General features: G+C 38.5%; 1 protein-coding gene and 1 long non-coding RNA gene across 2 annotated transcripts; both read right to left on the bottom strand.

The window, feature by feature from the left end:
• Positions 1-2,621: 2,621 nt before the first annotated feature.
• On the bottom strand, positions 2,622-25,463 carry LOC139719740 (WD repeat-containing protein 91-like). The gene is made up of 15 exons (XM_071631133.1): positions 24,400-25,463; positions 23,166-23,320; positions 20,586-20,695; positions 20,105-20,206; positions 19,893-20,062; positions 14,873-15,000; positions 12,948-13,066; positions 12,344-12,479; positions 9,720-9,816; positions 8,781-8,875; positions 7,145-7,301; positions 6,313-6,421; positions 5,443-5,555; positions 4,353-4,550; positions 2,622-3,446 (listed from the first exon to the last, which is right to left on the bottom strand). The coding sequence occupies exons 1-15, from the start codon at positions 24,520-24,522 to the stop codon at positions 3,291-3,293; spliced, it is 1,968 nt and encodes a 655-aa protein (XP_071487234.1). The 5' UTR covers positions 24,523-25,463; the 3' UTR covers positions 2,622-3,290.
• LOC139719338 (uncharacterized) lies at positions 16,014-19,345 on the bottom strand. Its single transcript, XR_011710099.1, has 3 exons — positions 19,136-19,345; positions 18,077-18,159; positions 16,014-16,210 (listed from the first exon to the last, which is right to left on the bottom strand). It is a non-coding gene; the product is annotated as an uncharacterized lncRNA (long non-coding RNA).
• Positions 25,464-26,020: the final 557 nt, after the last annotated feature.

Raw genomic sequence — 26,020 nt, 5'->3', positions numbered from 1 at the left:
TTCTGATGAAAGAGAGAGAGAGAGATAAAATATAGTCTTGGTTCCAGTCTCTGGAGTGCACGAGAAGAGAGGAATCAAAATTCGTCCCTGAGTCATAGTGTGAAAACAAATCACAATAGCATCGTTCTGGAATATGCATGGAATGTTTGTTTTTCTATATCTATATCTTTTTTTTTTTCTGTATATGAGAAAGAAGGAAAGAAGGCAGTGCTCAGAGGGAAATCTTTGAGACAGCTCTTCCCAAAGAAACACTCTTTCAGTCTCACCATCACATGTACTAAATATCATCCAAGATTAAATTAAGTAAAGAGTTGTTTTTTCTCAAAAATTATTCACATTTCGTCACCAAACGAATTCCACAAATTCATCTTGTCATAACAAAATAGAGTTTGCGTTTGCACCCAACACTGTACAGCATACAAAAACGTAACTGATGCTATTCACATACAAAATGTAAACTGATGTCCTAATATCATTTCTTTTCATGTACTCTTCACATTGAAAACGTAAAAAAACATATCTAAACAGAATCATTCTGCTTGTTTTGACATTGGCAATATTTACATTTATAGTAACATTTTTGGCATATACCTAAAAAAGAATTTTTGACTTTTTCTTCTCTTTTCCTTTTCTTTACATTTCATGTACAGTCAGTTGTCCCTCCAAAATGCACTGAATGCACTGTTATTTTCGCGTACAGATATTTTCGCGAATGAGGAGGTCACGAACATTTTTGTGAGATGTTGTTTTCACGAATTGACACAGAGGCTTTCATAAGCACGCAATTACCTTGGCGCATGGTGAAATTTTCGCTTGTTGTTTAATTCGCGGTCCAACCGTGATTCGTGAAATTCGCGAAAATTAAACCCTTGCGAAAACAACAGCTTATACAGTATGTAGCACAGTCATTGGTTCCTGGCAAGACACAAGCTAAAAAGGTCAAAGGGTCAGAAACTGATCACTATTTGAAAGCGTTGCACATTACTCTCAACTCACACCAGATTTTTATCATTTCCACGGTACATAATAAGCGTCAACAGTGTAAAAGAATGCATAAACAGATTTATACAACTTGTCAGAGCTAATGCAAAGGTCTAAAGTATACAATACTTCAATGTATTTTTACTCCTACTCATTGTTGAGAATTGTCTGTTACACCACAGTAGTTTCTACCTTGATAAATTGTGTTAAAAATGCTGTATCTGTCCAATGCCCAGGGATATTATCATTGACAACAGCTCATATGTATATTTATAGCCACGGAAAAAAAGCCCTAGCCACCTTCCTATACCATTTGACAAACTATTGTATTTTGCTTGTAACATTTTTGAATTATACACTATTCTATCGTAAATTGCTTTAGCTTCTGTTAACCATAAAGTGGAAATGACAAAGTTGGAGTATCACCTTTTTAGCCTTGGTTTACATGTGAATCTGTTTCCCAAATTATTTCTTAGTCTTGTATACACTAAAAATCCTTAGCGTTATCATGTTTAGCTATTTTGTGTTCCCTCCTAATGATAAAGCCGACTCTCTGCAGCATGTTTTACAAAGTTGTATCTGCAAAATGTGATTACCAGCAGCTGGTAAATTTGTGATTATAATTTGTACTCATTGTTCGTGCAGGACCGAGATGACAAAAAGAAATGACACACGACGTTGTCAAACCCGTGGAAGAGAAACACCATTCATACCATGTGTAAAAACTAGCCAAATATTGCAATGGGACAAACCTTTAAAAGCCTTAAACCAGAACTTCACTGGTATGTTTACATTGGAAATTTCATACCTTATGCAGGCATTCCTGTTTTTGTTACTAATTGTGATTCAGAGCAAGAAATTATGACAAATGAGTAAACATACACTTGGGGTACCCCTGCATAGTGCACTCATCATAGGACAGGGGTTTTACTATGCGTCTGAATGTGTTGTTTCCCAGATTAGGCTTGATCTGACGAAACCTTATCTTTGGGTTCAATCTCAGGCTGGGCATTGTTCCCAAATGGATCACTGAAATTATCTCATAAGACCGATTGATCCCCAAATGGTTCCTAGGGCTTGATGGGGCAAGTCTCCAAATACACTGCCCAGGGCTGAAATATGCCATGGGCATATCAAGGGATAGTCCATTCAAGTTTTACCTAACCCTAATCAGGCTGGGCTTTTTTGGCTATGCTAAGACCAGAGGGGGGGGGGGGGGGGGGGGGGGGATCTCGGATATCAGAGGTGCAATTGTGACAAAATTGGCATGCGTGACACCCACGTCATAATCTACAAGATTGTGCCAATGTGTAAAAATAATCAGGTTTTTATGACTTTCATGACAGAGCACTGTTTTCCATGGGAAATGTACAAAAAATCACAAAATCGTGCCCGTTTTGGGGCGACATGGCATTACAAAAAATGGGCGTGGCTTCGTAAAAATATGCGTGGACATTGCAAATTTGGTCTCAAAAGTTGCGTGAGACTTGAACAAAGAAAGTCACGAAGCCTCGCGACAAGGTCTTCTCGCGTTACAGAATCATAGCGCGAAACATCGAGGGGGGGGGGCAGAATCCCCCCCAGGCCCCTTTACAGCTAAGAGAGGGGCAAAAACTAAACTCTTTCAGGATGAAGGGTGTTATGGAAATGAGGATGGCATCCAAACATGCCAATCTGTATCTATTTGTATTCTTCATTTAGCTGCATAATAAAATCAGTCTGTGCATGAGGCTTGTCCCCGCTTGTCCAGTTTATCATAGCTGCAGTTATCCAAGCTCTCATGATATATGAAACCACAAAAATAGAAAATATCATTCTGAGAAGCACCATCTGTCTATACTTTTCTGTAAATGTAAATGATTTGAATGCACCAGCTTAAACTGTGACAAGACATGCACCTAGCCACAAAATGAGTTAATATTGTTCACAAGTGGCCTGTAGGCAAGGCTGAAAAAATTCTTAAGACGCTCAAACTTTAAAACCTTCGCCGCATTGCTTGGGAACCAGTACATGTTGACTCCACGGACATTGCATGGTGAGAATGCCACACTCATTTCCAGCTATGATGCACTGTGTTTTCAAGCTAGAATCCCAGCAAAGTTTCGTAGGTGAACATGATCATTTTTGATCAATTCTCAGTAAACACCAAACATACACCATCTACAGGCACTCATACAGCTGCAGACACAGACACATACACAGACACTACACAGACACATGCTCACTATGCAGCACCAGTAGAGAGACTTTGCAAAGGTGTAGGACTATTACACCTGCCTGTAGTGTAATACACACCACACTTTTACAGGTTACTGACTGAGCAACGTGGTGACTTGAACCCTCCCATCCATAGATCCACTCAGGCATACACCGGTGTTCAGGGATGTACACCAGTCTACACTGACCACTGGTGTCCGGTGTCCCAAGATGGTCAGCATCCTCTGCATGCCAACAATCTTGTGCAGCTGTGTAAAGAAAAGACAGTAGAGGGGTTCAACAACCATGATGATCTTATTATATAACACCATCATCTGGTGTATCACACTGACAAGTTTACACACAGGATTTCATGTGAGAAAATTGGTGTAAGATGTAACAAGACTCAACAGAGCCTAGTGTGTGAAATGCATATCACGTGTTTCAGTATTACCAGTACCTACAATTTTGTATGAGGCATCACACAATCGGTGTCCTGCACAATCTTGTGTTTGGATGTTTGTGTGCGTGTGTCAATGTTCTACTGTATGTATGTCTCCGTTTTCGTTGATATCTCTGTCCTTGTCCCTATCTGTTTTTCTGTATCTTTATCTCTCATAATTTTGCACATAACTGCATGTTATATTAATTTACCATGGTACTTTAAGGGCATACTATCAACAAGTTCTTTACTTCTAAAGATGTGCTCCCAGCACTTCCAAGATTAACGCAATGTTATTTGTACTTAAATATATTGTTTGCTGGAAATAAATGTCATTGAAACACAAACCTGAAACCTGTGTGTAGTTTATCACTCTACACTCAAGTAATGAAGTCGTATTGGTTAAAGTATCAGAGGAAGAAAGTTATAGAAAGACTGCCTCATGTCAAAGGTAATACTGCTTTTGGAAGCTTTAAGCTGAAACAAACCTGTGAATAAAGGACCAAACAAATAAACAAAAGTAAGCAAATTCATGAAGAAATATTGAACAGAATGACTAAACTAATACACGAATACGTAACAAATTCATCAATAATTGATGAATGGAGAGAAAACTACAAGAACATATGAGAAATTTGTACAGATGAATCACTCAGTAGATGAAGGAATAAAGATACAAAGAAAGGTTATGACTGCCTCAATTGATAAATATGACTCATGATTCCAGTCTCACCTTATAGATGACTCCACCGTGGGGGGCACACGTCAGTACGTACTTGCCGCTGGTGTCGAAGGCAAACAGCTTCCCCCGCGGGTTCTGCTGCTGCCGGTAGCCGCCGAACCCGGAGACGACGAAGGGTCCCGTGGCGCCGTCGTGGATCGATAGCTCCTTCAACTTCTCACCCACTTTGTTAATACTCCACTGGGCAAACTGGTGGATTGGTGGCACAGGGAAGTGATGAGTTTTAAATTATACAACATTTGACCCATCAAATTTGTCAGAACCATATTTGTTTGGTTTGGCAGTGCATTTTCATAAGTATAATTTCATATTTCTTTCCTAATATTTCACAAGGCAGAATGAGAAATTCTCTTCTATTTCACGTTTATTTGGCTCATGTACCTATTGTTTATTTAAGTTTCAGAACAATCAGAAGTTTCTGTATTACTAAAGTTTCAAGTGATCCTTCAATTGGCAACACATTTGAGAAAAATTAAAGTTCATGTTTTCCTCTCAAATTGGTAAATTTTTTCTGATCCCACGAAGAGTGAATGCATTTAACCATGTCCATGTAATTTTTCTCCAATGCAGGACATGCAGTGAAATTTAGAGTTGCGAACTTTAATGACAAAATAATTTCTGCGGCTAAACTATCCCAAAACTTAAAATCAGCTTCTTGTCCATCAAATTTTTACTCTCTTTGAGTTTACTGAAATGTCGATGGCATAACAGAAGGAGGCTTGTGTGAGGCTCACCAGACATGGAAACACCCATTGTTAATAAAAGCGGACTGCGCGTATTTGGATACATTGAGTAACTGGTGATTTGCCTCTTCCCAGGTTCAAGGGGGGGGGGGGGGGGGGATATCGGTAGATTTCATTGAACATATCAGCAAATGCTGAACCATTCTTCATACCACAAATGATCTGCCAACAGAAATGATCTGCCAAACTACAATGTATGACTTATATTCAGTATTCAACATGCAACTTTCTGATGGGTTAAGCCAGTGAGGGATGGAGTGTTTTATAAAGCTAAGGGTTCAAACAGTGCTGCAACTGCAAGGGATTACACAAGGTTTGCCCATAAAACTGGATCTCACCTTGCCATCAGATCCCATACTGTACACTGATGTCTCGTCTGGACTGAACTGGGCTGCATACACCTGACCCTTGTGCGCTCTCCAGCTAAGCAGACACTCACGCCTCTGGATGTCTGAACGACAACATTTACACCAAACAAAACACCAAAACTTTTGTTACACCTGACCAGTGCCACTCCTCCACGGCAAACACTCATATCTCTGAAAGAAAATATCTACTCCAAACAAAACACCAAACTTTTGCTACACCGGACCTGTGTGCAATCACTCTCCTGTTTAGCAGACATACTCACATTTTCAAATGCCTGACATAACACATTTACACCACACAAAACACCTAACTCTCGTCATACATGACCCTTGTGTACTCTCTGGCTGTGATGACATTTACATCTTTGAATGTCTGACTGAAATACCTTACAGTAAACTTTCTTTACACCTGACCAATGTGCACCCTTCAGGTATGCCGATACTTTTGTTTTCAAGACATCAAACAAAACACTAAAACTTTTATAACACCACTTGCTATGATTCCCCCCAGTGAGCAACATCTACGGCCAAAATATCTTTATGTTTACACAAGGAAGTTAACAAACCATTAACTGCATGAAAACATGCATGTATCAAGTTGATCACTTATGATTTCTAAAGTGGAGCAGAATCCCTTTTCATAAAGTGGTTTGAGCCTATGTCTACATGCAATGATTGTTGTTATTACAGCAGTAGTTGTGCAACAATTACCGGTAATCAGCTGGGAACATTGTCTATATTGTTGCAGTCAGAACATCTAACATAGCTACTCAGACCTATTTTTTTGTAACAAGATCTCAGAATACCTAGCAACACACCGACATCTTTAGTTTCACTGACCGAATAATCTGACCATTCCATCAGCTGCCCCTGTGACGAGGAGGTTGCCATTGTGGTTGTAGGACGTACAGTTGACACAGCCTGCACTTTTGGTGAGAGGTAGTTCGCTCTGGAATGGAGGATGTCAAAATTAACTTTTTAAACAAAATTCCATCTTTGAGGTGTGGTGGGCATGAATTTGTGAGTTCTTCATAACAAGGTGAAATTTGTGAAAGACAAACATTTTCCAGACTAAAGGTACAATGTTGTATGTTGCACTAACCCTCACAGCACTGTTGGGTCCATGGTCACATATGATGGCATGCTCTATTTACTAATTGGCACCGATGTTCTAAATCTAACCATCAAATGAATGTGGTTAATATGAGCCTGTGAATCCACATTTCACAACTATGGTCTTTATATGGGATTGTCTGCTACATCTCAGCAAGATGATCAATGTCGCAATGCAAACTTTCATTAGTCTGGTTATTGTTTGTGGTGGTGTTTTGTTTTGCTCTGTTTCATTACATACTTATGGGGTTGGTTCATCAAATACGAGGGAAATTGCATGGCAAGTTACTGAATGGTCTCTGTCTGGGATAGTCAGCTACATCTCAGCAGGATGATAAATTTCACAAGGAACATTTTTGTTTGTCTCATTTTTGTCAGTAGTAGCCTTTTGTTTTGCTTTGTTTTATTATGTAATTGAGGGAGTAGTTCACCTAATACTAGGGAAATTACATGGCAAGTTACTGCAAAATACATTAATGTATACATTGCAAAGGTTAACAATGGAAACCCAGACTTGACTTGAGACAAAGGCCCCCAAAATGAGATCACTTTCACGCACCTGTAGCTTAAGGGTCTTGAGGTCCCAGCTGGTCAGTTTGCATGTTCCGTGTAAGGGTGACCCGGGTTTACTGAGGTCAGTACCCCAGTCTGCCACCTGGCTGGCCGATGAACAGACGAAGGCTGACCCACTCGGGTTGCAGGCCGTTGAGACCACCCTGACCACAAATGGGTTATTAACACATTTTTTACTCGAGTGCTTTATACAGTATATCCCCCCAAATAAATTACAATTGGATTTCCACATTGATAACCCCCAATATGATTAAACTATGTAAATGCTAATTCAGGGTCTTAAGATATAACATCTTAGCTCTATTTTGCAGAAAACCCCATTCAATTTGGGTAGGTGGTCACAGCGAAATGTGGATTGTTACAAAGCATGTCATGGGTCTGATTCTTACAAGTTTAGCATTTGAATGCTTTTGGAACTGCTAATTAATGTGTGAACACAATGGACAGAACTTGGAGGGAAGGGATTCCTGACATGCTCTACAAAACTCCTTATTTCTCTTTGACCACTGAAGCAAATCGAACGGGGTTTTCTGTGAGATGTGGCAAATGAGTTATAGTTTCATATCCTGAAATTGTACTTGGATCGGTTCACCATTTTTAAAGTTATCATAATGGAGGAACCCGTTGTAATTTTTTCGGGGACAACGGTATGATGAATACTAAAAAAGTATGTGCTGTGTATTAACCCTTTGATGCTCGTGGTAAATAGCAGATCTCCTCAGCCCTCCTTTTTCATTGTGTTTGAGTATGATACAAGAATTTACAGCAATGTGAACGTCAGACCAAATGTTTAAATTTGCGTACAATAAACACATTCAGCACAAATGCCCATGCCAAGAGTTGTCCGTGATGTGTCAGTACAGAGAATATGAGAATCAAAACATGCAAATATAATCATGCTGCATTACTTTGGTTGTTTACTTCATGAAAACACATTAAAGGAGCTTGACATACAGGTATATGGGCTAAAAACAACAGAAAATGTACATTTTGATTACCCAGATCACTATGACAACAAACAAGGCCAAGGCATATTTTATTACTTTTCACTGTTCCAGCATTTCATTAGTAATGAATTCTCAGATACAAAGTCGGAGATATTGCATATAAAGTAATCACAGTCACTGTCAAAAGCTTTCTAGACGCATAACACATCAAGTTTAGTCTTTCACATAAATTTCTGTCACACACACATTTTCAGCTTCAAAGAATTCTAAATAGATCAATGCAGCTGATTTTACTTTGTCATCATGCTACCTGAAAAAGCTTTTTCAAAACTCTCATCTGATTGGTTGAAGGTAAGGTGCCAACTTCTTTTTGAACGACCTAATGAAAATTTCTGTACCTTATCTGCTTACTTATACCAAATCATTGGCTAAAGAAGTCCATCCACATGGGAACCAAACACAATAAATGAGAATAACAAGGTGCTAACACAATCTCGCAGACTTAGTCAACCACATTTTCTGCCAGCTGTCTTACCACTCTCCATGGCAGTATCAATCTGATGAAGGACACTGTTAATGTTTGAAAGTAGTTGACACCAAATTGAAAGAATTCAATCCAATTTTGTACAGAGGAGATTTTAGCCAGCTATGAAGACAGCGTCAAGAGATCTTTACCTTGGGAATGAAGAGTCTATTTCAGCTTCTTTTATGAGCTTCTTCCCTTCACAGTCATAGAGCTTCACGGAGCCGACAGAACTTCCTAGCAAAAGCTGGTAATCAAAACACAAGGTCAATAATCACGTATAAGTCACTGCAAAGTGAAAACAGATTGTGAAACATCTCAGTGAAAAGCAAAGTACACTAACTAAATTTAGGGAACGTTACAAAATGGAAACTGTCCCAATGATTTGGCATTCCCTCTAAAAGAGTGCCTGTGCTCTTTTTGAAATAAGTTAATCATCAATACATCGTTGTTGGTTTTTTATCAATTGTTTTGTTTGTTTGTTTGATTTTTTACTGAAATACTGCCCAGGTTTGCCGAAAGCACTTCCATTATTTTATTGCTATTATTATTGTTTTTTGTTGTTGTTTTTTTGACTGGGACTCTTTCCTTACCCATGTTCTACACTGGCAGTGTTCATGCTTTTAACCAAAACAAGTCATTCTGTGATAAGATCATAACATAATTCCTTTACAACAGAATAAATGACACAGCACTGTAGTACTCAGGCCCTTCAAAAACATTATGAGGGATTGTACTTCTGCATGCAAGGTTACATACATCTAACCTATACTGCTTACATTTTCATGTTACTGTACTTTACATACCATAGCAGATGTACAAATTCCTTTTAAAAAAAAAGAAAAGGAAAAAATGTACAAATTCCTTTAAAAAAAAAGAAAAGGGAAAAAATATACATCACCCTTTGAAAACTCTCAAAATGTTTGTCAAGGCATATTGAGTGGTGTACGAAGAAATATAGAGTGAAAAGTCAAGTCTGATGGACTAACCCTTTTTGTGCCAGGGACTTTGGACAGTGTGTACAATGCTATGGGGTTTTCTGTGCCAATCACCACTCCAAGCGTTCAAAGGGTTCAAGGAAATAAACTTACCATTCTGTCTGATTTGGAGACCCACTCCAGTGAGAGTAAAGGTGACTTAAACATGATGGTTGTGGTGGTGAGAGGATTGGGTGTGGTCTTCCAAACTCTGCAATACACACAATAAAGGAAGACATGGGCATGCTTTTTCGTGTTAATCATTTTTTCAAAAATTTATCAAAATGGACTTCAGCATCCACTATGAAGTAGTCTATTGATATATTTTTATTTCTACGTAGAAGCAAAATGACAAGCACTGACTTTACACATTGCAAGGTGAAGATATGAAAATGGCACTTTCTAGGACAAATTTGATGAGGTTGGTCAAACTACAAAATGTAACGAGACATGAAAACTCGTCACATTGAGGACGAGTTAGGTGATACGCTTGTGGTCATCAGATGACGGTCATCTGTGATCGACAAGAAAAGAATGTGATATAGGCACCTTGAAGTTATATTGAGCGTGCATGTGAAACCGTTTCTGTAACCACTCGGCCACGGGTCATCCACGGAAATGGTAAGACAAAAAAACAACAACAATGTATAGATATAACAGGGGGAAAGTCAATGCCCACTCAACTAACGTGGCCGTGTGAACATCTATTGCATTGCTAGACGGAAAAGCGGCCTTGTAACGACTGAGGTCGCTATGCCATTTCTGGCAACTTGGGAAAAATACGTCCCACACAAAAAAGAGGGATATGGCGTGTGTGTGTGTCTGTGTGTGTGTATAGGTGCGTTTATATACGAACGTGATTTCTACATGGACGAATATGTAATACAAAATTGAAGAAAAAAAAAGTAAAATAGCTAAGTATTTTGTTTCGTGATCTTGTGGGGTTCGAACCCGCAACCTCACGTCTCTGAGACGTCGACTTTATCCACTCGGCCATACGTCTCGACGAGAAAATATGGGGAACGTAAACTTATGTATGTGAAAGATACATGAGGAATCGTTTTGTCCACATTCCATTTTCATTTTCAGTTTTAAACTGCAAAATTGTCAATCTGATGAGAAGATTTCAAAGAATAAAATGCATGATTACTGCAGCTTATTGTCTCAGCTACAACATACTAAAGTTTCAGAGGAAATGAAGCAAAATCAGCTGAGATAAAGGTGCTTAAACGTTGTTAAGTCAATGCATGGTTTAAAAAAAAATCACCTCCCATAGACAATACACGTAAACTTGTCCGATTTTGCGTCTTTACCTTTAATCACAATTTAAGGTATGATGACGTCATCAAATATCAAAAGCATGACATGGACTTAAAAGGCAAATGTTCAAAGTACAACATATCTGAATTTGGGATAATATTGAGCTTAAACAACAGAGATACGAGCAAATGAATGTCAGAAACAGTACCTTAAAAAAATTAATTCCACTTTTTTGATTTCAGATGACAATATGATGACGTCATAATGTATTTATGGAAATAATGATACTTGAAACGTTATGTCCAATTTATATGCTTTTGTAATATGCAATAAAAAAATAGGGTCACCTGACGTTTTAAAGAGCTATGGCGAAATAAATAAAGACATGTTTTTTCACTATATTTGCACATAGATGCGAACGCCAAATTTCAACTTTGACGCCAGTGCATTGCTTTGTTATTTGTCAGAATCGATCAGAAATCAATGGATATTGTTACTCAAAGTATCAGGAATCCAAATCAGTCAAAAAAAGTGCATTTTCATGTTACTGACGCGCTAAAACGCGCGGACGGACGCGCACGCGCAAAATTGTTTGAAACGCTTAAAATTGTCTGAAACTTCGAGATTTCCCATTGGAAAGTTGTTTTGAGCCTTTTAAAAGTTTGACGCGCGCTTACGCGTCCTAGATGACGTCCTAGGTAATTAGCATCAGAGAAAGAAAGATAGAGCGTGACCTGAACTTTATGTCCACAAAAAATGATACAGAAATGACCTTTAGTTATGAAGTTATGATCGATCATGTAACATGGTCCGAAAATCACAGAATGGCGCCTAGATGACGTCATAGAGACGTTACTGTCATGAAAACCTTATTGTGGCTGGATATTGTCATGAGACATGTTGACTGAAAATGTCATGTTACTCCGTAATGTCATTCTTGAGATATTGACGACACAAAATGTGGCAGAAAGAAAGAAGAATAAGAAAAAAGACAGATTTTGACAATCACAATAGGTGATACGCTAAAAGCGTATCACCTAATTAAACAAAGGGAAAATCTACATGTACCTTTGACATTTTCAGATAGAGAAAGGAAATTGATAACTTTAGTCTTACAAAATTTACCTGATTTCTACTTTTCAAACTTATACACAAACACAAACATTAACATCCTATCCCACACACAGCCTTACACACACTCACCAGATAAAGACACAAATGCTCTTTATAAACTGTTGAAAAGAGAGAAAATAACACAGACACAGACACACAGATAGAATGAGGTGCACATACAGGCACAGACCAATATAGACACAGTCACAGACAGAAATCAACACAGCCTCAGACACATGCACAGACACAGGCACAGATACTCTACAGATATGGGTACAGACATAGCCTCAGCGACAGACACATATGCAGACACAGACAGGGACAAAACAGAGACAGACATCTCACAGCAGACTCATATCACTCACTTGACCACGCCATCGATGTCCATGCTGGCCACACTGGTGGACGACGGTGAGAAGCGGCTGTGGGTGATGGAGGAATGGTGCTCTGTGTACTCATCCTGGCTGAGGATGAGGAAGGTACCCAGGCTGTCTTCTGCACCTGTGACATACAACAACAGAGGGCGCTATGACTTACTTGGGAATAGAGCACAGGGTTGCACAACATTTGCTCCTGCAACAAGTGCTCCGTTCTAATTTTCTCCAAAGACGTAGGGTTAGAATTAGGGTTGCGATAGGGTTTTAGGTTTGGTTTGATGTGAGGATTAGGATTAGGGTGAGGGTTATGTTTGTGGGTAGAAATTATGTTTGGCTTGGTGTGCAGATATTTCATGGGAGCAATTGTCGCAGGAGCAAATGTCATGGAACCAGAGCACAGAACACCAACAAACTTTAGCTTGACTAAACAATGGTTCCCAGAGCAAAGAGAAAATCTTTCAAATTCCCTACATGTGGAGTACTTGTGCAGTTATCATGTCTACAGTGAAAACCTTCATATAATATCCATTTTCACATGTTACATTTTAACTTTTTGTTAACCCTGAGGCTACAACCATTACATTCATCTCACCTGGTAGCTGATTTGTGCTGGTCTTTGTTGTCATGTTGGACAGCTTCAGTTGTTCAGATGAACTCTGACCCCCGTCACCTCTGCTGAAGGATGTAACCTCCACTTCTTCATGATGATTGCTGAAGGGGGTGCAGTATTTTAGTGGCATTAGAAATGACACATAACATTGTTGCTTGTCAGAATGTTCTTTTCTTTATAACACCATCAGTATCGTTTTAGATTGGCTGGCAAAGTTTTACAACTGTCTGTTTCTAAAACTCATAAATACATTAACTACTTCATCTTTTGTCTTCTATAATTATAGAGATGTGATTGTCTATGTCACTGTTAGAAAAAACATGAAATAAGCATCATTTATGCTGTATAAAACTTATTCCCAAAAGCTACTTTATAGAGATATTCAATGTGATATGAACATTGCCATTTATTTGATTTGAGTGACAGAGTGCAGAGCCATGTAATGCTCAGAAAATGCCCATTCTTCTGCCATAAAATGTTAAAGGACAAGTTCACCTTCATAGACATGTGGGTTGAGTGAATGCTGCAATATTAGTAGAGCAAATCATTGAGAGTTAGAGGAAAATCGGACAATCCGTTCAAAAGTTATGAATTTTTGAAGTTCCTGCTCACTCAAGGCTGGATGAGAAGACTACTATAGCTTGTGATGTCACATGAGTACAACGAGATAAAGAAAGAATAAAGAAAATTCAACATATTTTCACTTTTCTCGCATAACAAAAGAACACTTGACTTCTCTCTTTCAGAAGGCAGGGGGAATAATATTACCCTTAACATATGTCAGTAACAAGTCGAAGAAATGTGCACTTTATTCAAAAAGTAAAGTTTGGTGAAATTCTCTTTTTATTTTCTTTATATGGTTGTACGCATATGACATCATACACTGTAGTAGTCTTCTCATCCAGCAGTGACTACGCAGATACTTTAAAAATTCATAGCTTTTGAGCGGATTGTCCGATTTTCCCCAAACTTTCACTGATGTGTTCTGCTAATATTGCTGTATTCACTCAATCCACATGTATATGAAGGTGGACTTGTCCTTTAAGTTTTGTGAATATTACAGCAAGTTTCCATCATTTTACCTATGATGGTATTTTTTTAATCTACACAATGTATTGTTATCATTCCAATAGTTTTACTTCTGGTGCTCTTTTTTAAAATCTACATGCATTGTTACTATCCTAATGGCACACAACATTTACTGAAAAAGAAATGACTTATTCAACAGGGATGAATATTTCACTACGATGTATATCATGTAAGATAATACAGGAACAAAACTCTTGATCTCATAACATTTTTTTTTAAAAACTCTCTAGAGGGATTTAGATAAGCCACATAGGACAGCATACACTTATCATATCTTGGTTCTCTTTTTAAAGAACTAGTGTCATCATGGAAACTTATTTTGTCACTGAATGAACATAGATCTGACATCTCATTTTTCCCACATAGGTAGAGAACATGGTATAATAATGAGAAAAATGAAGACCAGAGGGAAAAAAAAGTGCTTTCCTTGCAACTGATTGACAAATTGCCCTACATCGACGTAAATAAGCACCGAATTGATCAGTGTTTTAGTAGTAGCCATGATAAAAAATCATGGGCGTACGTACTCGAGCAGGATTCGAACCTATGACCTCCTGATCTCCGGACAGGCGTCAACTCGGAGTACGTATGCCCATGATTTTTTATCATGGCTACTACAAAAACATCAATTCAGTGCTTATTTATGTCGATGTAGGGCAATTTGTCAATCAGTTGCGATGAAAAACATCTTGATGGAAAAATTTCATGTATTTGAATAATGCGCTTGTGAGTTTATTTTGCAACACTGTGGCAAAGAATAAGAACAAGAACACCCTACAATTGAGGCACTGATCACACCAATCTGAACTTGCTCTCACCTTCCTGAAACTTGACCTTGAGGTCTCTCAGTCTGCTTCGGAGATAGCGTCTGTTGCTGAGACCTGGAGAAAAGTTCTTTTCTCTCTTTGTCGTACGCCAGCTGCTGCTGCTGCTGCCTTAGCTTGACCTACACGATTACAACAAATATGCTAGAGTAGAAACTCATCTATATTGGGATAAATTTATTCTGAAATCAGTGTGAAACTTTTGATCTCAATACACACTGTTTACCTAAGGAATTTTCAGCTGTCAATGTTACAGCCTTTATCAGCTCTTTGACCCACTTATCGACCATCAAGTGATCAAGATGAATATGGTTCAGTCTCAATTTCAAGATGTATACTACTGAAAGTATCAAGCTAAACAACAAAAAATGCTTGAATGTGTTTCAAAAATATGTTTTCTTCACAATGTATTGAAGAGTACATGTACTTCACATTCATAGTTAAAGTGCAGGTGTGCAATATGATTCATTGAAAGGTATACATAGGCATGGATTGCAAATGCCTGAAGGATGTACTGTGTGAAGTTATGAATTGCTGAGGATCCATGCAAATACGTAATGATAATGATGATGATCATAGCATTACTTCAAATCATAATTATCATCATCATCATCATCATCATCATCATCATCATCATCATCATCATCATCATCATCATCATCAAAATCATCATTGGTATCACAATAACAACAGCAGTACTAACAACCAGCACTTCAAAATGCAGTTAAGACAGACTGGAGACAGCCAATGTGTGACTCTTTAGACGTCATAAGACCTGGTTAGCATTGACAATGTTAATTTCTTTTTGTTGGGGGGGGGGGGGGGGCGAGGAGGGAGGGAATGCTCTCATCTGAACAAACTTACGCAAATGCTATAAGGACAGATGTCCACAGAATAAGATTAGATGGTAATGCTAGCTTAATACATATATTTTTTCTTTCTAGATCTTTCTTTTTTAAGAGAACAAAAGAGAAGAAACAGAGTCTATGATGGTACTGGAAGTCAATTATACTCACCTGAGATTGGGTTGATGTCTTGGTCGACTGCTGAGATGCTAAAGATGGAGATGAACTCACAAACTCAACTTTCTTTCCTCCGCCTCCTCCTCCACCACCACTACCACCACCGACTCCTCCATCCTTGGTCCTGCTCGTCTGGTTCTGGCCAGAATGGTCCGGGTCCTTCTTGGGGCCCAGGAGGGCTGAGAAGGCCCCCCTCACTGCCGGTGGGACGGAGGGGGTGGAGGGCAGGAGGGACTTCCGGCCCGGGTTAGGGGAGGGGGCTTTCTTGGAACCCTTAAAGGCACTCTTAAGCTGATTGGTCTGCACTTCACTTTGAGGGGAATAAGAACCATGAAAGTTGTCAAAACAAAAACTGACTCATTTCCTGCAGCAGCTGAACACAAACATGCAATCAAATCTTTTTCAAGAGGCCATACTCTGACAAAAACTATAAAGTGGGTCACTGAAGACAGACAGACTTCATACAGAGGTCTATAGGTTTGAAGGGCATCACATTTGGATAAAATACCCACAGGAATGTACTACGGCAGGATTGAAAACACATTCCATAATCTGCAAAAGTATTCTATTGCTTTCCATTTAATCCTCCATTCAATCAATAAATTGTATTTCCATAATTTCTCAATATCTGATAAATATCTATTGATTTACCACTTCCACAATAACTTTCTCATGCAATCTTTGCATCTTTCACCTTACAGCTGTTAACTTCCAAGAGGAAGTCTTCCCAGTAGTGGTCACTGCTATGTTTAAAGTGAAATGTAATTGGTTGAGGTATAGTTCTTTCACATTTTATCATATGGAAGGTGTTAAGCTAAATGTAAGAAAAACATAGTAACAGCTGTAGTATGCCACTTATAAAAGAGGTGTATCACTGCTAAAACAGAGCAATATGTACAGTTAAAGATGTGAACTCAAATTTTTACCATTCCACTCAATTTGGTCAAATTTCTTACCACAATTTATTATTATTGTTATTATTTATTCGGCAATTCAATATACAATATACAATACAAGCTGACATAAAATACAAACAGAAAATCGTAAATACATGATATAAAAATTGTGGTGGTTCCAGGTGCATGCTGCTGGTTGCCAGGGGAGGAAAAGGCAAACTTAATCACCGATTCTCGAGACCTTCCTCCCCGACCAGTGCATGCACCCAGAATCAGCTATATCAATGTAAAACATATGAAAGAGATAGGACATGTATTCACTAAGATACAGAATGAAACATTTATAACCTATGACCCTAGTTTACATACCCAAAATAATGTCTAATCAAAAAGTTGTTATTTTAAGAAATAATGTATGTGACATGAACTAAGCATGTGCAAAATTTGAGGGTGATAAAAACTGTTTTTCTTGAGTTATTGCAAAGAAAGTTGCAGAAAGAAAAAAACATCTCAATACATTACAGATAAACTTTAAATTCAACCAAGTTTTTTAACATAATCCCGACATCTTATGAAAAAACGAAGGGTACATTCACGATAGCCCAAAATCTCAGCTACAGCATATTAAAATCTGAGAGAAATTCATTGAAGCATAAGTGAGCTAGTGGTCAAAAAAAATAATCATGTCAATTTTCATTTGCAGAAAAACTGCACTCCCATAGAGACAACACGTCGTAACGAAGATACAGAATGAAGTACATGTATGTTTGACCATTGACCCAACCTTGCACAGACATGATGGCATCTGAGCAAAAAGTGGCTATCTTGTGAAAAGATTCTCATAACATGGTCCCTGCGTGTGCAAAATATGGGAGAAATAGGACATGTATTCACCAAGATACAGGATGAAACATTTATGACCCTTGACCCTAATTTACATACCCAAAATGATGTCCAATCAATAATTGTTTTCTTATGAAATAATGTACGTGACATGAACTAAACATGTACAAAATTTGGGGGTGACAGAAGCTGTTTTTCTTGAGTTATTGCAAAGACAGTTGCAGAAAGAAAGAAACATCTCAGTACATTACAGATAAGCTTTAAATTCAACCAAACCTCCTAACGTAGTCCCGACATCGTATGAACAAACGAAGGGTACATTCACGATAGCCCAAAGTCTCAGCTACAACATATTAAAATCTGGGAGAAATTCATTGAAGCATAAGTGAGCTAGTGCTCGAAAAAGATTTTTTAAAAAAATTAAAAAAATAACTCACCCTATTGAAATACTGGAGTGATCTGATCCATCAGGTACAGTGAGACTGGACTCAGTTCTCTCCTGCAGAGACAGCTGCTTCACCTATTATTAAAAAGCAAGAAAAACTCACTGAGAATTCATATGTGTCTCTTTTTCTGCATTGAGCAAAGCCTCCATAATGCATCCATGAACAGAGGCATAACAAAATGGCAAAATATGTGAAATAATGACATCATCATTAACATTTTATGTAAAAGACACAAAAACAAGTTAACCTTTGATTTTGACTTGATACCACAGTTTTACCTGATTTAGGAGTCGTTGGCGTAAATCAGCCACTAATCATTAATGGCCACATAAAATTGCCCAAATGTAAAAACCTGTGCAGAAGCAATCATAATCTCACACAACAGCTATTGGTCAAAAGCAGCCACCTCAAGCGATCATATTCCCTTCAAAAGTCTCTTAGTGCATGTGACAAGTAACAATGATGCAACTGTCGTCACCGGGTACAGAATAAGAGACCAACTTCCTGAAGAACATGGGCCAACAACAGGATGCAAAGAAGGGCAGATATTCATATTACATAGTACTTCTGTAGCCTTCAGCTAATGAGTGAAAACTGCATTTCAGTCAACAATGAGAAACCTGTGCATTTCAATTGATACATGAATAAACTGTATCCATTTTATATCACTCTGTATCTCCGGTGCACACACACACACACACACACACACACACACACACACAAATGTCCACACTGAGCAAAATTCCCAGCCTCTGCATGACTTTCTAAAGCATGCATAAATAGGTCTGGCCATCATGATGCTGTACATAAAGTTACCTCTCTAGAAAGGTCACTCGCATGCCCTCCTTTGAGTGGCCTTTCTGTACAGATTTATCTATTGCTCAGAACACATTTGGAAACAATCATTCTATCAAAATGACTATTCCTCAGACATCATGATCAGTTAATCATGCTTAGTTTCTGTGAGTTTCTTAATTAAGCACAAACATGACAAGAAGATGATGAAATAATGAAAATCTGAGACAAACCAAAAAAGAGAAGAATACTCACCTGTTCTTGCAATCTGCCAACTTGCTCCTGGTAGCGCCCAACCTGGTCCTGAAGTTTGCTGACTTGGTCCTGTAGCTTGGTAACTTCATCTTGGAGCTTACCTCTGTCTTCTTGGAGCTCCACAATCTTCTGATGCTCAGTGTCGAAACTCAGAAGAATGGGCAAGGGTGCAACAGCAGTCAAGGGTCGTGAATTTTTAAACTCTTGAGAACATTTATGGAACAAATACATTTTAGGGAGAACATGGATGTATGCTTTGTGAATTCAAGAATCTCAATAAAAAAAAAAATCACCTTAAAAGATAATGCTTGGAGGTGTTTGCATTATTTTGATTCAGAAGAACTTACAGTTATGTCAAATCCTCTTTTCCCTACAGTGAAAAAATAGAAATGAGCATCAATATGTGTTGCACCACACAAATTATAAATGGCTCTCATATTCACACTCTTCAGGAGTACATGCAAAGTTTCCCATTTTTTTAAAACAGATTCATAGAGAAGAAATCAGGACAGTTTTTTGTAAAAGTATTGTATATTGTAATAATGTTGAAAGCACAGTTGAAAATGCTCATGGAGAAGTGGGTTCTCACTACTCAATCATTGACAAATATGGTTTCAAAATTCTCCATATTCATACCAACAGAACAGAACAGACTTATGAGACCATGACATCAATCCTCATCTAATCACACTGGTTACCGAGGCCAACATAATTGTAAAAAAAAAAGAAGAAGTGACACTTTCCTATGTTTCATTACTCGACTGTGCTGCTTGTTTGACTGCATTATTTCGTCCAAGTCAACATGCACATTGCACATGGAGTGGGGTGTCCCTTTAAGGTTGATGTCTCGTCTCTCCCTGTCCCGCGTTGCCCCACATTGCTCCACCCTGCCCCGCATTGCCCCGCCCTGCCCCGCCCTGCCCTGTCCTAATGCATGTCAAAGGATATGCATGGAGTGGAAGATGATGCTGAGAAAGTTGTGGAGCGATATCTTGAGCGTCTCTTCCCACTGCTTGGTGAAGTACAGGGTGAACGTTGGACTCTGCTCTGGGCTCTTCAGGTACGGCAACACTGTTGAGGGAAGGTACAAAGAAGTAAGGTGTAACAAAGAAGGGGCGTGGCAGCTACTGTAAAACGAGGAATGTTCGCATGCATTTTAATTTCGAGAATATCGCGAGAGCAGATTTTCGCGAAATTAAAAAGGACGCTAAAGATCTTGTCTATACTTTATGCATTGAATGTTAGAGGCAACTCACAAAAAATTCATGCTGGGAATAAGGCCGTCGTCAGCTACCATTCATGAAAATTTCATGCCACGAAAATATTGTGTTTTACAGTACGTGGATAAATAAACAGAACAAACAAGCATGCTTGTAGTAACAACTGTTTGATTTGGTCGAAGTGTCCAACCCAAACTCATTTCCACTATTCATTGTCTCATCCTACTTACCGAACCATTCTTTCCACTCCGGCTGATTCTGCAGCTCCGGCACCAACTTGTCAAAGAAGTCATTGACTTTGTCTCCACGATTCGATTGCACAGCGTTCACCACATACAGCCTAGGATACACATATAAAACACATTATAAGAGAAATTATTCTAGTGATAAACCCTACATTTCTTCACCTTTACATCCTGACATACAACAACAACAAATCATTACGATACATATTGATATCCAAAGAAAAATAATCACTGTTAAAGGACAAATTCACCTTCATAAAAATAAGGATTGAGAGAATGTAGCAATATTAGTAGAACACATCATTGAAAGCTTGAGGAAAATCAGACAATCCGTTCAAAAGTTATGAATTTTTGAAGTTTATGTGCAGTACCCGCTGGATGAGAAGACTACTGCAGTGTATGAATGTTGTAGATGTCACATGCGTACAACAATATAAGGAAAATATAAAGAGAATTTCACAAAATTCCATCTTTTGAAAAAAGTACACATTCCCCTGACTCGTTACCGACAAATGTTATGGGTAATATTATTCCCCCTGCCTTTAGAAAGAGGCAAGTCAAGTGCACTTTTATTATGGCAAAAAAGTGAAAATATGCTGAATTTTCTTTTACATTTTCTTTATACTGTTGTACGCATATGACTCACAAGCTGTAGTAGTCTCCTCATCCAGCGGTTCCAACACAAAAATTTAAAAAATTCATAACTTTTGCATCGATTGTGCAATTTTCCTCAAACTTTCACTGATGTGTTCTACTAATATTGTTGCATTTTCTCAATCCTTATGTTTATGAAGGTGAACTTGTCCTTTAACTAACACACACGTTTTGCATTACAGAGTAGCCTTCCAAACTTGCTCTACTAGTGCAGTGTCCAACCCCTCCATAGGTAAAAATCCCTTAAGTTCTTCAAACGCATCCCACAAGAGTAGACTCATGTTCAACACAACCCAAAATGCCATTGAACATGCATAGTTTTCTACTTTAAGATCAATCACTTTGTCTACATATATCATGCAGTACTATTTTGTCATCCCTGTTTGGTATATCAATTTTTCTCTTCACGATGTGTTCATTTGCACTGATTTCTGCAACTGCACACCAGAAGTGTCTTACTTTCACGATGTGCACACTATCTGTGTTTTAGGACACTATCCTATCAATCAACAAGACACTAAAGAGTGTAAGTTTCACTTTCAGATATCATTCTACCAGCATTCAATACCTCCTATTCATAATTATATATCAGGTCTTCCATTGTCCGATTGAATGCTATAGTAATTCAAAACTAAATAACTGCAAGACCTTTTTCAGATCAAAGCTTTCGCAAGAGATCTCCTATATATAAATAGGTACAAATGACAAAGTGCTTTCTCTTTAAACATGCGAATCTGAATTCTTTGGTGTAATATTAACCCTCTTTTATTCAAACAACCAAACTGCAAAAGATAGCAAATGCTAATGAAATCATGCATATACGGGAGTAATCAATGAATTACAGAAAGCAAATAATGAACCTGGTCAGTGACAATACGGGTCATGACAGTGATCATGGATTGAAGAGTCTGCATTGGTGCTCATTATCATGTGTTCCTGCAAATACTGTTTGATATTATCACTGGGCGACCTTTCAATTTTCTACTTTGCAGGGTTCGAAATTGGCGATGGTCCGCTGGCCATTGGCCACCCAAAATCACGTCGGACTAGCTAAAAATCGTAAAATTCTGAAGTTACTAGTCCGTCTGGCTTGCCAAAATACTGTAAAACATGATATATTCGCGGCACGAAATTTTCGCGAATTGGAGCCGACGGCCTTTTTCGCGGCAAGAAATTTTCGCGAATTGCCTCTTGCGTTCAATGCATATAATGTAGATAAGAAATTTCGCGTGCATTTTAATTTCGCGAATCTTGGCGCTCGCAAAATTCGCGAAATTAAAATGCACGCGAACATTTCTCGTTTTACAGTATTGCTTCAGTGTTAAAATTGATTCTAAGTAGTCCGCCTGGCTAGTTAGGTGGTTTTTCTGCTCACTTCTGTGCAATCATATCCAATCTTTTCCCTTCCCTTCTCCCTGAGTTATAAATTGAAGTGGCTTAGTGGATAAGACCAAGGGGTCTAATTCTTGAGGATCCACGGTTCAAGTTCCTTGGGAGTAGCAGTATAGTGCCCTCACACAAGGTACCTTATCCTCATTACTCAATCCTTTAGATAGGACTGGTAACACAGTCAGTCTTGTTTCTCATTGTTTCCAAGCATTTAATCATTGATCAAGTAGCCGTGCTAAACAAAAACAAAAAATCAAATACAGTGCACTCATGTTATGATCACAGTTATAACAAATTTTTTGTCACAACAAAGTAGAAATTCAGGTCCCAAATTATCATCTAAATATCTTTATATGCTTTATTGTTCAGTTATAACATAATTTTGATATAATGACAGAATACTGCTACAAGTTAGTCCCGATGACTTCCTCATAATGGGAGTCACCTGTACAAAACCTCGAACTCAAGCTTCCTGATGCAAACGATTAAAACAGATACCCAAATGTCAGAAGCTACACTGACCTCAGGATGCTGATGCGCAGTTTGTTGACATTGTGGGCGTGGGTGTGTTCTAGGTGGGAGAACACCCTCCTCTCAAGGTGGTCCCAATAGGACTTGAGGCCTGACAGGTCATAGGTCGATATATATCCAAGCAGCTGATCAAGAATCTTGTCTGCCTGCAGGCCATAGGAACAACAGAACAGGAAGGAAAATTCTCATTATTTATCAGTCTACATCAAACAAGTCCTGGAATAGCAAGCAGGCTGAGAAACACATCAACTTTTACATTGAATATACAATGTACAGTCAACCTTGCCTAAGTCAAATTTGGATTAAAGAAATACAATAAAGCTTTAACTTCCAACAAAATTTGACTTATGAGGGATTAAAATCAATGGAACTACAGGAAAAGAGGTCTTGAAAAGACCTTCAACTTAGGCAATTATTCGATTCATGCAAGGTTGACTTAAGCAGTACCATCATGCATACAGTTAAGCGCTTTCTTTCTGGAATGAATAATGTAAGTTTTTTCAACCCACCTATGTGCTAATGTGGTGGTCTGACAGGGAGGCATTTAATATCAAGCTGTACATAATATCCTCTTGTTTGAATATATTTGGGATTGTTTGATTATGGCAATTATGGGGAAAATTACAGCTTTTCATAAATGATAAAATTCACTTCGACAAAAAAAAAACAACTTCACAAATACATGTATAATGCAATTCTTAGAAATAAATGAGCTAAACCTACTAAAAAAAAAGAACCTTCCAACTTGATGCCTCTGTTTATTACACTATACACTTCTAAGTAAATCCAGCTTCTTTCACAATGTCATTTTATATGCCTACTACACCACTAAAAAAAGGAAAATATTACTGCTATATAAAGAATGTTATCATTGATTTGGAAACTGCACTCTAAAGAGATGAAAATGTTCAAAGTGCAAAGAAAGTTTTTGTGCTCAGTTTTTGCTCAATTCTTTCCTTTCAGCTTCTGTTAGTAATTGAACTATTGGATCTGGCGTCACAAAACTCTAAAAACACTGTCCATGTATTTTATATTACAGTCTGCCATGGTACTTTCAGTGCTTGTTCATCCTCTAAAATTTTATCTAATATGTAGAAAGGTGATCTTCTGAAAACACTGAATTACCATACCTACAGTGTTTCTAACCTAAGGTACAAAACCAAATAGTTGAGAGAATTCAAACAGGGTTACACGCAATATCTTTCCCTCCAAAAAGAGAGATTACCCGAAATGCTTTGTCTTTGTCGTTCTTCAACTCTGCGTCAAAACTCTTGAGAGTACTTGTCAAACCTCTGTAGAGCATATAGTCTCTGATCAGTTCATCCATGCGTTGAACCGCTTCCGACATGTTGGAGATGACCAGTATCTACATGTATCTACTGCTCCACCAGTGATGTTTGCCACATTCATGAATGTGATTATCGCTATGAAATTCAAAGGTCTGTCATGACTCATTCAGCATTATTTGATATCACAGCATCAGCGTGCAGTTTTAATATGGTAGTCCAGTAATATGGATGAATGAAAGATAACAGTCTGAGCTGAGCCAATCAGCTGAGACTACTAAGAAGAGAAAACTTGCAGAAATATTTCTCTGTTGCTTGAAAGGGTCACTCTTGCATGCTGTGAAAACAGCTTGCCAAGCTCACAACCTGTTGAAAAGAAGGCTGGAATCCACTTCGGTAGCTTGCTTGAATCCCATTCAGAGAGCAGGAGAATAAGAACATCAAAGGTCCTGGATCAATGGTATCATCAGATGGTACAACAAGTCAAGCGTGGCTTGCTCTGACTCCCCTTCCTCATCAGCAGTATGTCAGGGGGCGTCGGATATGTTTTTCCACCGTTCTGCACTTGGCCACCCCCAGCTCGTACTTATGTTGCGTGCACGGCACAATAGACCGTTCGTAGCTCTATGCTATGCAAACGAGGGACTAGAAATCTACTACCAATATCTAGTCAGTGTGACGATAATGATTTGATGCAAACATGTAGATTATCTCAAGATGATGGAGATCATTAAATCCATTATTATCAATGTACCATTTGGTAGATATATCCAGGTTGAAACGCCACTCACCAGGCAGCACCCGAACTTTGATGTTGCCTATACTATAGATCTATACCGTAGTCCGTACCATGATAAACCCTTAATGAACTCAATGCGATGAAGCACCAATAAAGTTGACGTTGTTACACGGTTCAATCCCCGTAGCACGTAAAACGTTTTCAGAACAAGTGTCTGTTTGTATACATGTCAGCTGTACTAGAGTCTACACTTTGTTGATTACATAGCCCGGAGGTTCGATGATTTGGAACCGTGCAAAACCACAGAAGCGAATCAATACGGGCTAGACAGGTAGGTTTACTAGGATACGCTCCTCACTACTCAGCAGCTTTTCTACGTCTATCTGCACGTTTACACTACCATGTCACTAGTAGTACAGTTTAGAGTTGGTAAGTTCAACTTGATTACATTGCAATGCGATCCTGTCCCCGATCCGCTTACTCCTTCAATCCGAATCAGCTCGCATCCTACATGCCTTGATTAGCAATTGATTAGTACAGTTGATCCTCCGCTCCGAAGCAAACTCCCCCGGTCCCGTGCACCAGCTAGCTCCAGCCAGCTTAACTCTTTGACCCTCCTTCTCTGGCTCTCGAGTCTCCTCGGCCTCCGATCACCCCCGAGAACACATCCTCGCCTCTAGAACTTTACCGATTTAGTGCTATGAAAAATAAGAGATATATCATTATGAAAATTTTATTGAATCAAATGTTTTTTGTGAAAATTAGCTGAACAATATGGATATTAATGCTCTGAAAAAGAATGTGAGAATAGTACTATCAAA

This window comes from Diadema antillarum, unplaced genomic scaffold (assembly GCF_040938485.1).
Source record: "Diadema antillarum isolate AM-2024a unplaced genomic scaffold, OU_Dant_1.0 scf00000009, whole genome shotgun sequence".
Classification (NCBI taxonomy): Eukaryota; Metazoa; Echinodermata; class Echinoidea; order Diadematoida; family Diadematidae; genus Diadema; species Diadema antillarum.
This window is presented reverse-complemented; position numbering and strand designations above follow the sequence as displayed.